This window comes from Candoia aspera, chromosome 2 (assembly GCF_035149785.1).
Source record: "Candoia aspera isolate rCanAsp1 chromosome 2, rCanAsp1.hap2, whole genome shotgun sequence".
Taxonomy (NCBI): domain Eukaryota; kingdom Metazoa; phylum Chordata; class Lepidosauria; order Squamata; family Boidae; genus Candoia; species Candoia aspera.
This window is the reverse complement of record NC_086154.1, coordinates 17,850,690-17,863,670: the sequence shown is the minus strand read 5'-3', so window position 1 is coordinate 17,863,670 and position 12,981 is coordinate 17,850,690. Positions and strand designations below refer to the sequence as shown.

The window sequence follows — 12,981 nt, the reverse complement described above, 5'->3', positions numbered from 1 at the left end:
CTGCACAAGTGCAAAATCAGGTATCTGACACAGAAACCAGGAATCCTAGATTGAAACCAGAGTTCTAACCCTTAAGGCTGTATAGAAAATTCAATGGCCATAAGCTAACATAAATTAAAGAAAGCTAGGCTTTCTTAGGGATTAGTTGGGGGCACTTCATTTTATCTTGCACACCTTCATCCTCCTTGACTGATTATATAAAACTGTTAAGACTCACACATTAGCCTACACTTTTGGCAGCCAAGTAAAACACCGTCTTTATTTATCATATCCCGCTTTTCTGTTTATTCAACACGCAAGCGGCTTACAGCACAGGAGCTACAGCAGGACTGAATCAGAGCCATTTTAAGTTCTAACAGTATTTTGACCCATTTGCCTGAAACATGATTGCCTGGCATTTCCTGATGACTAACCTAACAGCTGGAATCCCCCACATGTGTAAAAAAAAAAGCCCTCTCCCTGCTATCATACCTTTCCACATTTCTCTTATGCTCGGCTACCAGAATATGTTGAAAAATTAGGATTTTACAACAGCAAGTAAGCAAGAAAAGGTATGCAAGTATACTTTCTTTGTGTAACATTATTTTGGGGAGAAAGAAACACGTATGAGTTTCCTTGTTTCAGAATTTGAACTTAATACATTTTCTTCATCCTATCCTACCCTTAAAGAGAATTCTTTTTAAAAAAATCTTTTTTTTTTTTAATAGTGAAATCCTTTCATACTAGACATGGAATACATTCTTTGCTATCTTATGTCTACTTCCATCTCGGCTATCCTTACTGCAAACATTTGGATGTTCTAGCAAAATTTCCAGAATAAGCCGTATTATTTATCTTCTTCTTAAGCATTTTTTAAGTTGCTAATCAGAATGTCATCGACTACATTTCCTATTCAGAACCCTTAAAGGATGTCTCTCTCTCGTGGATTTTCCGATGCTTGGTAAGATTTGAGCTTACACTAAAATTTCTACCACACTCAGGGCACGCGTAGGGTTTCTCTCCTGAGTGTACTCTGTGATGAGTGATTAGATGTGAATTGTTACGGAAAGTCTTCCCACACTCAAGACACGCATACGGTTTCTCTCCTGTGTGAAGTCTCTGATGACCAACCAGGACTGAACTATAAGAAAAACTCTTCCCACATTCGGGGCATTTATATGGTTTTTCCCCTGTGTGGATCCTCTGATGTGTCACAAGATGGGAGTTGGTATTAAATTTCTTGCCACAGGCATTGCACTGATAGGGCTTTTCTCCAGTGTGAATCCTCTGGTGTATAATGAGGTCTGCACTCCGGCAGAAGTTTTTGCCACACTCCAGGCACAGGTAGGGCTTCTCGGTCATGTGGATTCTCTGATGACTGAGAAGGCCAGACTTCACGCTGAACGTCTCAGGGCAGTCAGAGCACTTGTAGGGCTTCTCCCCCGTGTGAGTCCGCTGGTGCATGACGAGGGTTGAGCGTCTTCCGAAGCTCTTCCAGCAGTCTTGGCACTTAAAGGGTTTCTCGCCGGTGTGGGTCCTCTGATGAGTCACCAGGGTTGAACTCCGACTGAAGCTGTTCCCACAGTCGAAACATTTGTAGGGTCGTTCTCCTGTGTGGGTCCTCTGGTGCATAATGAGGTTCGAACTGCGGCTGAAGGTTTTCCCACAGTCGGAACATTTGAAAGGGGGTTCCTGGGAGTGGGTTCTCTGGTGCCTGTTGAAGTTTAAGATCTGATTGAAGCTCCTCCCACAGTGAGGACAATAGTAGGGCTTTTCTCTGGCGTGGCTCTTCTGATGGGCAATGAGGTGGGTGCTCTGGACAAACCCTTTCCCACACTTCGTACAGGTGAAGGGCCTGTCTCCCGAATGGAGTTTCTGGTGTCTGACAAGGTCTGAGCGGCGGCAAAAGTTCTTTCCACAGTTGGAACAGTTATGTTTCTTCTTGACCACAGGTTCCTCAGATGTCTTCTGCCCTTCTCTGAGGCCCTTCAAGTGGGGATTGTGCTGCTGTACCTTCTCCTCTTCCTCCTGTTCTTCCTGTTTAAAGGTCTTCTTGGTCTCCTGGGTCAACATTTTGCCAACAGCTGAAGAGAGAAAATGAGAGTGGGTAGGTAGCAAGAAAATAGATGCGAGACATCATCCTGTGCTAGGAACCACAGTGTGATCTGTCCAATCCCACATTTCCTGATTTCAAAGGCTTGTAAGCATGTTTATGGTCTTGTTGCTCTGAAGATTTGTCCTTATCAAATCTGAGAGATACCTTGTTCTGGTGATATGGGAGGAGGCCAAAGTAGCAAATGACGATCATTCTCTAATTCAAAATACATGAACGGTCAAGATGGATTTCAGCTGTTGGAAATACAAGGGGGCGGAGTTCTCTAAGAGTTAGAAGAGTGGACCACAGGAACTGGTTTATAGATTGGGCATATTTAAGTATCAGCTATGACAGGAGCGCTTCAATTCAACCTATATGTCAGTGTTTCTCAACCTTAGCAACTTTAAGGTATGTGGACTTCAACTCCTAGAATTCCCCAGCCAGCACAACTGGCTGGGGAATTCTGGGAGTTGAAGTCCACACATCTTAAAGTTGCTAAGGTTGAGAAACATTGCTATAGGTGGTGCTGTAATTTCTATTCAATAGCTGAGTTTGGCTATATCTTGGCTAGATTACTGTAATGGATTCTGTGTTGGGCCACTCTGGAAACCACTCGGAAACTTTTATTAAAATCTGGGTGGGACAAAGTACTGGCACCATGTAACTATTTTACTATAACCGTTTTAATGGCTGCCAGTTTATTTGTGAGTGGTATCAAGCCACAGAAAGACGGTTTCTTCCCACGTGAACCTGCCGGTCTTTAAGATCAACTGCGGTGTCCTTCTAGGCTCTCTCGATGACAGCAACTCTCTGCAGAACTCCGTCTCAAGGCATTACAATATTGCCTTCTCTGCTTGCACTCTGCCAGCAACCTAAGATGTTTGATTTAAATAACTGAGGCTTCTGTCGTCACTTTATTGTCTGATGGTCAATTTAATTTACTGCCTGTTGGTTTTGACTGTCTGTGGTATTTTTGATGCTCCTTTTGTTATCATGACAGACTATTGTTCTTTCTATTTCAATCTGCAAGTTATTTATTTCAATCTGCTATAGAACTAGAGTCACTATTGCACTAATGTAGCTTAACTGATGGCTGGACTGAACATATCTCCAGGTCTGAAAGGTACACATGAAACAGCTGACATTACCTTGCTAACAATACTAGTCTATTTGAAGCTTATCTAGGCTGAGGACAGGGCCTGGATCCCACCCCAGCATGTGTCATCTGCAGATGGGATGAGCATCCCTTCTACCCTCTTGTCTAAGTCGTCTATGAGATGTGGAAGAGTGCCAGGCCCAGAACAGAAGCCTCAGGTACCCCACTGGATACCTCCCCCCATTTACTTCTTTGTGGCATAACACAGTGTGGGAATCCAACCACTGCAATTTCTAAACCATGATTTAAAGCTTAGTGTGGTGTACAGGCCCAGCCGATTTTGTTTTATTCAGTACGCCATGGTCAAACAAATCACGGCTTAGGGAGATCAACTCCTGAAGAGGGCAGAGGGTTGGACTACATGATCTCCAAAATCCCTCCCAACTTTTACATTCTATGATTCTCGGAGATGCCTAACCCCAGAAGGTTGAGCGCTTCTCCGTATCCAGCCCAGATCAGATTGGGAAAGCGGTACACCTTTCTAGTCATAATCCTCCATCGGCCTGGCTTTCGCCCCATCTTCTGAGAAAGCCCCATTTTCTGCCCTGTGTATTCCTTACCTCCTAAAGCGCCCCGCACTCGCCTTGAGCGCTCGGCAGCCGCAGCCCACCCTCCGTCGCACAGCGGGGCAGCAGGAATTTAATGGCTGCCGCGACTCGCGGCCAGTTCTCACTCCGGTCGGGGGGAGGTGACGCCGCGGACTCCGAGCCGGCCTGGTCGGCTGGCGGGTGGGGCTGCAGCAGTTGCCGCGCACCTCTCCCGCGGAGGCTTCCGTGAAGCGTTCCCAAATTCGTGCCTGAAGAGCTCAGCTCAGCCGCCGACCCCCCCTGGGAACACAGCGTAGGAAGGGGCGCCCGGACTCCCTTCGCCTCCCTCTCGATAGAACCCGAGCCCTCTGCTGGCCGCTGCCGGTCTGCGCAATTTGCCACTCGCGGCTGAGCTTCCAGATCCGGGGGGACGAGTCCTTTTCGCGAATCGAAGGACAGGCCCGATTACGGGTTGGACGGATGCAGACAGACTCCTGCTCTAATGCGGCACTGAGCGTGGGAAGCGCAGCTGGACGTTTGTGCGGTCTGGAGAGACAAAGCTTCAAATGTCCAACCCGATTCCTTCCACCTAAAATTACAGTGATGCCCGAAGTTTGATTTTTTTTTGTACTACAGACTTTTTTTGGGGGGGGGGGTTGTTTTAGACTTCTCAATCTTACCTACAGACGTTTGATCTCCTAGTGGTCTCTCATCCAAGTACTAGTCGGGTTTGACCATAATCAGACCTTTTCAAGAGAAGCCAAAATTGGCCAGACACTAATTAGCAGTTTGTAGGGACTACAATCTTCAACCCCCCAGAAAGTTTCCACGGGATCAGATGCAGTTTTGGCCCTATACACAACACTGTACCAGTTGCCTATCCCCAAAAGACATTTAAACTAGAGATTTCTTCTTTTCCAATGGAATAGCAGTACTTCTTTTTATATAATTCTATTTTTAAATCCTAACTTTCCAGTAAAAGATCTTCAAGGCAGTTTGTAATTTGGTTATAAACAATAGAGCAAATTGATTTTTTGTAATCCATTCAATTGTGTCTGATTCTCAGAGACTACCTGGACAAGTCCCTGCAATTTTCTTGGCAAAGTTTTTCAGAAATGGTTTGCCATGGCCTCCTTCCTCAGGCTGAGGGAGAGGGGCTGGCCATAAGTCCCCCATCTGGCTTTGTGACTCAAGTGGGACTAGAACTCAAGTCTCCGGTTTCTAGCCTGGTTCCTTAACCACCATACCAAACTGGCTTTCAGAGCACCATTAAATCTGCATTAATTAAAGAATCATCAATATGGAACAATGCAAGGGCCCTGCCAGATCAGGCTAAGACCAAAGGCTCATCCAAATGGGCTGTTTCCCATCCTAGCCAAGGAAGTGTGTGCTTTTTCACACCCCTCCCCTCCCCTCCCCTCCCCTCCCCTCCCCTGAAGCTGATAATCGAATTGCCCTTTCTTCCACAAACTTGCCTAATTCCCACCTAAAGCTGTCTGAATGGGGGGCTGTATCACTACATGGCTTTCACTATGTTTTTTGAGAAGTGTGTCTTTGCCCGCATTCCCTTGCGGAGGTTGACTGAATGGCTTCAGTCATAATTTTGTACAGGGAAAAAGACACGCTGTTTGCTTTTGCCAATTCATGCATAATTGGGTTGGCATTCACATTTCTCCATACTTAGTTCTTTTTTCTTTTTTTTTCCAGATTGAAAAGCGGCCAAACTCCTCATAGCTTGGGCTGCCCTTTTCTGCACTAAGGAGCCCTTTCCATACAACTGAAGTCACAACTGGAATTGTGTTAAGGATGTGTGTAATGGCATAAAGCAGTTTCGTTTTTCAGTCCTATTCTTAATGATGTTTAACGCGGAATTCATCTCTTGTACGCTGTGTCAACATTGCAGCATTGCTCTGCATCAGTGTTTCTCAGCCTCAGCAACTTTAAGCTGTTTGGCGCATGCTGGCTGGGGAATTCTGGGAGTTGAAGTCCACGCAGCTGAATGTTGCTGAGGTTGAGAAACACTGCTGTATATCCTCAATAACAACATTGTAAATTGCAATTGCTACGTTTATGCTCACTCCCCAGGTTAGTAAGATTCCTCTGAACCGCTTCGCAATCCCTTTTGGTTACACCCAGTTAAGGAAATGGGTGCTGCCAGCAAACGTTGCAAGTTTGTAGCTACCCTAAGAGTCTCTGATTTTATCCGCAAACATTTCAACTTTTCAATCCTAAAGCCAACGCTCTGTGGGGAACCGTGCTGGTGCCACGGTGCCCGCTGGCATGGTGTCTTCCAAGCTTTGCGCCCCGACCAAGAGGCCCGCGTTCAACCTTTCTCGCCCCTTATTTCCCAGTCGGAGAGGACCCGTTGTAGCCAGCAGAGAGCAGTGTGAGGTCGCACAGACCAGCGGTTGCTTGCGGGACGGAGAGGCGGGCGAACTTTTTCCGCTTCCGGAGAGAAAGCACCGGCAAGCCCGAGCTCTTCGCCCGGAGGCGGCGTTTTTTGGGGGCGCCTTCCAAGGGGAAGGGAATTCTCGCGCGAGGCTCACCGCCCTGCCCGTGACGTCACGCTCCTTGCAGTCGGGAAGTTGGGAAGAGCCAGGAGGTGAGAGCCGGAGGGCAGCCGCGTCCCAAAACGCAAGGCTTTCTGGGAACAAGGACGCCGCCGCAGAGGAATGTGTGGGTCAGTGCGATCGAGCCCGTTGGTGGAAGAATAGGGAGGCTGGAAGAACCAGAGCGGAGCCTGCTGCTTGGCTGTTGTGAACTAGCCGTCTGGCTTGAAATAACTTTCCACCATCCTGCATCCCGAGGAACAGTTCCTCCAAGCTGGTGCCTTCTAAATGTGTTGGATTTCCGCTGTCTTAGTCCCCCAGCTGGGGAGATTTGCCCTAAACCGGTGTTCCTCGACCTTGGCAGCTTTAAGATGTGTGGACTTCAACTCCCAGAATTCCCCAGCCAGGAATTCTGGGAGTTGAAGTCCACACGCTTTAAAGCCACCAAGGCTGAGAAACACTGCACTGGATACTCTTCATCTCTCAGCCACATTTCTCTACCTGAGAAATGGGAACAACCAGGATCTACTCTTGTCTGGCAGCACAATGAATGAACGAATGAATGCTGTTCCAAATGGTTGGCCTAGCTGGCTGGGGAATTCTGGGAGTTGAAGTCCATGCATCTTAAAGTTGCCAAGGTTGGGAAACACTGCCTTAGGCTTTACAAAAGCCTTTAGCAATCTGGAGGTTTGGCCGTCCAGTCTGTGCCCTGTTTAAAAACCAAATATACTGTTACTGTTTTATGGACACGGTGATACAACATGTGTTAACAAAGTCAAGTAAAAGATCTAGCAAGTGCATTTGCACAATGTGCTAAACTTGTCTGGTGTTAACCAAGGTTAGTTCTTTTATAGCAGCGCCTAGCTGACTGTGGCTGATATCTGAAGCTGAACAGGGTCAGCCCTGGTTAGTAGTTGGACTGGGAGCCATTGGGAAAGTCCCGGAGTGGTTGGCTAGATGAGAAAGTTGAAAAATGGAAGAAAGTGCTGAAGTTCACTGCCACAGCATTGCCAAGACAATTGTGTGGAAGACATTGCCGGGGGTCAAGCTTGACTTGAGGAGGCTTGCTGTGCCAACCCAATCCATGTTTAATTTATCATGCAGTGTATTTTGGGAATCCAGAAAACGGGTTAATTCAGTAACCAAGTTAAGAAGATTGTGTCAACATAGCTGCTAAGTGCCATGCTGTTAGTGCTGTGTTGTTATTGTGTGACAGAATGGGGTTAAGGCCAGCTGGGAAGCAGTATCCTTGGCATATGAGTCATTTTGTGCAATTCTACTCATAAGGCAGTCCTCCGTGGAAGTCGGTGAGGGTTTCCCCCAGATAAGTACAAACTGGGCTAAATCTGGACTCCCTCATCACAGCATTAGGAGTAGAGAGGACTGATCCACTCTAATGGGATAATGCGTACAGTGAAAAGTTAACACGTGCATATTCTCACATATAGGCTATATTTATGCACACATAAGAGAGATACATACAAGTCCCCTGTGCTTTTCTTAATTTTTTGAAATATTTAAACTGTGTTAAATATGGCTTGGTTTACATGTGTGGTTGATTAATTTGCTAGAACTCTTGGAGGGTAGAATGGTTAGTACCTGGCTGAGTGTGGGATGCTTGGTTGGAATGCTCGCCCACGATAAAAAAACCAATTCTGCTTAAATGCTGGTATTTCAGGGGAAAAAATGTCCTGCATTTCTCTGCTGTGCTTGCTTTGTACTAGGAAAGAGATCTTATTCCAAAGTGTCTTCAGAACGGTGACTCTCCTGCTGTAGGACTATTTATTCTGCTTCCAGAATTCCAGCACAGATTTCTGCTCCGGGTATAAACCAGCCCCACATACTTTTCACAATCCCCATGTAAGGTAGGTTGATATTGTTAGTCCAGTTCTAGATGGATGGTGTGAGGGCTTACTATTAGATTACTGCCAGTATCATGCTGGCTTCTTTAAGGTCTCTTAATAGGTTTATAGAAGAACAGAAGCTTGAGCAGTAATCCTTTGTCCAGGAGAACCCATGGGATTTACTTCTGAGTCATCATGTATGAAGAGGGGCTGTTGGAAGAGTTGAGCCTTGTTACAGGTAGTCCTCATTTAGCAACCATTTGCAGTTACAACAGTGATGAAAGTATCTTTATGACCAATCCTCACATTTACGACCTTTGCAGGACTGTAAAGCAAAGGAAAGCCGAAGATCGTAAGCACAGTCGCAGCTTCACTTAGCGACCACTTCAATTAATGACCAAGCTACCAGTCCCAATTGTGGTCACTAAAGGAGGACTAACTCTGTACTTTACAACTATGCATTAGTTAATACAATTTTCTTTATTAGAGTCATGATAAGTCCCCATGTCCAACACTCATAAAGACATTTCTTCCAGTTTCTCTAGAAGATTGTAGTTCTAGATGATTCTGCAGAGAGAAACACCTGCTAAATGGAGTGATGAATATATTTTGTATTCAGGAGCTAATTTTTTGCAAGATACCAAGGATGCGGGGGGGGGGGGGGGGACAGAGCTGACAGTGATTCCCCTTCTTTTCTCTACTTGACCTCAAATACTTTGCCAGGTGTCAAAGAACCTTAGAGACCCATCTGGTAAACAGGAGCTCTATTTTCGTATGGCTGCCGGCCCTCCAAGTGGTGGGGCTGAGGAGACTCATATGCACCATATCTGGGAAGAGGCAGATAATTTTGCACAGCGGCTATAGCATCCAGTCTCTGCTCTTGAGGACCTAGGATCTAGAAATAAAGGTTAGGAAGTACAAGTTGGTACCTCTGAGAGACTTTGCTTCTGTAGGATGGTCACCAGTTGAATTCAGCCCTATGGAAGGTGAGCAGTGATAGGCACACAAAACAGCGTTGAGATGCTGGTCAGGGGTTCTTCTGGCCGTTTGCTTTTTATTTAGTTTTGCTTACATTTAGCCACTCTGAATCTGGAGGTATATTATAAGATTTCGTTTCTGCTGACTTTAAATCTGCTCTTAATTGTAGGCAGTTGAGTGAGATGAAGATGGCAGAACTGTGCTAGTAATAGGTTTAGGGAGGAAAGGGAAAAAAATGGAGAGGTTAAAGAGGGAGAAATGTTAAGATGTGACGTGGATGTTGAACAAGCGAAATCCTAGGTTGGTGTCTGGAGACTAAATTCCCTGGAGAAAGTCATTATAATCATTAGAAGTCAAGCTTGTCTCAGCAGAGACTTTATCTTTGCCCATACGCAGACTTACTCACAATTGGGTAGAGCAGAAATACACAGCCTAATATAGTCTAGATATTTTGGACTGCAATTCTCCCAGTCCCTTGCTGTTGACTTTGTTGGATGAAGTTGGTGGGACTAAACCTGATTGCCTGTTCTTAAGTGTGGGAACTAAGGGAATGTGGTACAGGTAGTCCTTGACTTACGACCATTCATTTAACGACCATTTGAAGTTACAATGGAGCTGAACAAAGTGGCCTGCAACTGACTGTTGCAGCATCTCCTCAGTCACAATCAAAATTCAGGCACTTGGCAACCGACATCTATTTGCGATGGTTGTGGTGTCCTGGGGTCACATAATCACCATTTGTGAACTTCCCAGGGGGCTTCCGACAAGCAAAGTCAATGGGGAAAGCCGGATTTGCTTAACGACTGCAGCAAAAAAAGGCATAAAATCGGGCGCAACTCACTTAACGACCACATTGCTTAGCAATGGAAATTCCATTCCCAATTGTGATCGTAAGTCGAGGACTACTTGTAATGTCTTTCAAACTAAATAGACTTTCCAAATCTTTGCCAGTAAAGTGTTGTATCTGAATTCTCTATCTTGGCAGGAGAATACAGAGGAAGATGTGTTTTCATCTTGTCCCTCTTTTCTGGCAACTTCCAAAGGGGAGAGAGAAGATTTAATGACCTAGAATGAAAGCTAAGCAAACAAAGAAATATTCTGGTCATAGTAACCAAAATACCATCTAATTACTCTTTGGAAAACAGAGCCTTCTTTTTTTAAAAAAAAATCATGCAACCCTCTTGCACACGCTTAGTTTTTATTCCACGTTTTTTTTAACGTACAGGAGAGTGGATCTTTACCCATTTTTGGTGCTTAGAATTATTTAACAATCAGTGAAGAAATTCACAAGGGGTCTCTCCTATGGGAGAAAAACGCTTGAGATGCCCCAATCCTGGGGAAAACTTTTTGGGAAAGTCTTATCTTTCTGAACCTCAGCAAGTTTGCGCAACAGATAAGCTATATAAATGCCTGGAATGTGGGAAATGTTTCACCCACAGTAAGAACTTCAGCACTCATCAAAGAATCCACACTGGCGAAAAGCCTTACAAATGCCCTGAGTGTGGTAAAAGGTATGGAGCCAGCTCGACCCTGAGTAGACATCGGAAAATCCACATGGAAGAAAAGCCTTATAAATGCCCAGACTGTGCTAAGAGTTTCAGTTACAAAGCAGATCTCATCAAGCACCACCGTGTCCACACAGGGGAGAGACCTTACGTGTGCGGCGAGTGTGGGAAAAGTTTCAGCCAAAGCTCCAATTTTGTTACCCACCAGAGAAGCCACACGGGAGAGAAACCTTATGAATGTCCTGACTGCGGGAAAAGTTTTACCGTGAGCTCGAGCCTCATTGAGCATCAGCGTGTCCACACGGCTGAAAAGCCCTTCTTGTGCCTGGAATGCGGGAAAAGTTTTAATCGCAGCTCCCATCTCAATGTGCACCAGCGGATTCACACGGGGGAAAGGCCTTTCCAGTGTCCCGATTGCGGAAAGGGCTTCACCATTCTCTCCACCCTTAGTAAACACCAGAGAATCCACACAGGAGAGAAACCATATAAATGCCCCAAATGTGAGCGCAGTTTTCGGGTGAGCTCGATTCTGACCCAGCACATTAGGACCCACACAGGAGAGAAGCCGTACATTTGCTCCGAGTGTGGGAGGAGTTTCAGTCAAAAATCGCCTCTCATTGCTCACCAGAAACTTCACAGTCGTCAGAAAACCCAGTAGGTGAGGGCTGCACAGCTCCAGGTGTGTCAAGGGCTGGACCAGGCTTTGGGCGGCCACATGACAAAAGTGGAAGGGCTGGGAGAGGTGGCCAATTTTACGGGGTGAAGTTGGTATCTTAAGCCACTGAGGTCTTAAGGTTTCCACTTTTGCCCCTTCATCTCCCGAGCCCCCAAAGCATTCAGAACAGGGGAGGGTAGAAGGATTGGCCCCATCCTCTCTGGTGGAGCTCTGGGGATCACAGAAGTGGCGCTGGTGGTCTGCACGTAGCTCACAGCTATACCTTTTGCCCACAATCCAGTAGCCTGCTGGCCAGAGTAATCCTTAAGGATGAGAGTGAGAAAGATCGAAGGCAGCAGCTCATCCAAATCCTGTGCTCCAACTGGCATGGGGGAAAGGAGAGAGAGGAAGTCGTGGTTCTTGTTTTTCCCTGACTTTTGAGTTCTTTCCCTTGGATGATGACCTCCTGCTGGACCAGCAGGAGACAAGTAATGGATGCTAACTGTGCAGCCGGTGTGCATCCCTCCTGTGCGTCTGAGGAACGGGAGGGCTCTGGGGTGCCCTTTTATCTCCAGACGTGTCAGAGCCGCAGGGGCCCCAAGGCTTCTGCAGAGGGTGGAACCTCTTAGCCGTGGTTAGATTTCCTCCTCTGAAGGTCAACACACTTTTCCACTCTTGGAGGTGGTCAGAATTACCATGGGGCCCCTGAATCCTCTCCCACTGAACTCCAGGGCTGCAGGCTAAGACATGGCTGAGCGGTCATTGGTAACAGTTTGGGAAATGGAAAACTCTAATCTGCTGTTCTTTTTGTCCTATATAGAAGTGTTGCTTGCCTAAAAATGGCATCCTTTCTTATTTCTTTAGAGCCCATTTACAATCCAGCTGCTGTGGTCTTGACTGAGTCCTTGGGATATTAGAAATCCAAACCTATTATGCCGTAACAACTCAACTCTGTGATGAGTAGGATAGGAACTAGGACTTGGAAGAATGCACTGTACGTAAATTCTGATTCTAATAAATGATTTTTAAAAAAACCTCTCTCTGCACCTCTGGTCAGAAATATGTTGGTGCTTTTACTGGATTGTTCGACCAGCAAGATCGTCTATCCCTTTCTCCTTCTCCACGTCCCCCTTCCCTTTGTCTCCTCCTTTCCTAATTCTCTTCCATTGGCCAACAAGAAGTCCTTGCTGTACTGCACACCTCCGTATAAACTGTGGGATGAGGAAATATTGGATCTTGCTCTAGGATTTCCCAGCTTGGTGCCTTCAGATGTTCGAGCATACAACTCCCATCACCCAAGGTTGGGAGGGGAGAGTGAAGAGATTAGGCCAGGGAAAATTTAAATTTAAATGGGCTCATGGCCCCTTTCTAAGTCAAAGGGAAGCAGGTCTTTCCAATTAACTGTACGAACATATAGGTACATATGTACGTACAGGTCCTTTACAAAGTCTTTGGAAATGCATTTGTGGAGATGGAACATTTTAAACAGATTCATTTATGACTGATGAGTGTGTCACAATTTTCAAGAATGGTGAATCAAAATTTATTTATTTATTTATCAATCAATCAATCAATCAATCAATCAAATTTATCACCGTCCATCTCCCAAAAGGGACTCTGGGCGGTTTACAATAAAAATGTCCCAAGTGTATCAATTAGTGCAAAATTTCCCAGATTCTGAAGTAGCAATCAC

General features: G+C 45.8%; 2 protein-coding genes across 6 annotated transcripts; one reads left to right on the top strand and one right to left on the bottom strand.

The window, feature by feature from the left end:
• Positions 1–226: 226 nt before the first annotated feature.
• On the bottom strand, positions 227–4,130 carry LOC134489004 (zinc finger protein 239-like). Of its 2 annotated transcripts, XM_063291395.1 has the most exons (3): positions 3,791–4,130; positions 2,240–2,328; positions 227–2,063 (listed from the first exon to the last, which is right to left on the bottom strand). In XM_063291395.1, the coding sequence occupies exons 2-3, from the start codon at positions 2,304–2,306 to the stop codon at positions 889–891; spliced, it is 1,242 nt and encodes a 413-aa protein (XP_063147465.1). In that variant the 5' UTR covers positions 2,307–2,328; positions 3,791–4,130; the 3' UTR covers positions 227–888. The 2 variants fall into 2 exon arrangements, with proteins under 2 accessions (XP_063147465.1, XP_063147466.1); XM_063291396.1 differs by lacking the exon at positions 2,240–2,328 and having other exon boundaries at positions 3,791–4,129.
• Positions 4,131–6,258: 2,128 nt separating this feature from the next.
• On the top strand, positions 6,259–12,506 carry LOC134489012 (zinc finger protein 239-like). Of its 4 annotated transcripts, none has more exons than XM_063291403.1 (3): positions 6,259–6,437; positions 8,031–8,171; positions 10,117–12,506. In XM_063291403.1, the coding sequence occupies exon 3, from the start codon at positions 10,431–10,433 to the stop codon at positions 11,289–11,291; it is 861 nt and encodes a 286-aa protein (XP_063147473.1). In that variant the 5' UTR covers positions 6,259–6,437; positions 8,031–8,171; positions 10,117–10,430; the 3' UTR covers positions 11,292–12,506. The 4 variants fall into 4 exon arrangements, with proteins under 4 accessions (XP_063147473.1, XP_063147472.1, XP_063147474.1 ...); XM_063291402.1 differs by having other exon boundaries at positions 10,114–12,506; XM_063291404.1 differs by lacking the exon at positions 6,259–6,437 and having other exon boundaries at positions 7,873–8,171; positions 10,114–12,506.
• Positions 12,507–12,981: the final 475 nt, after the last annotated feature.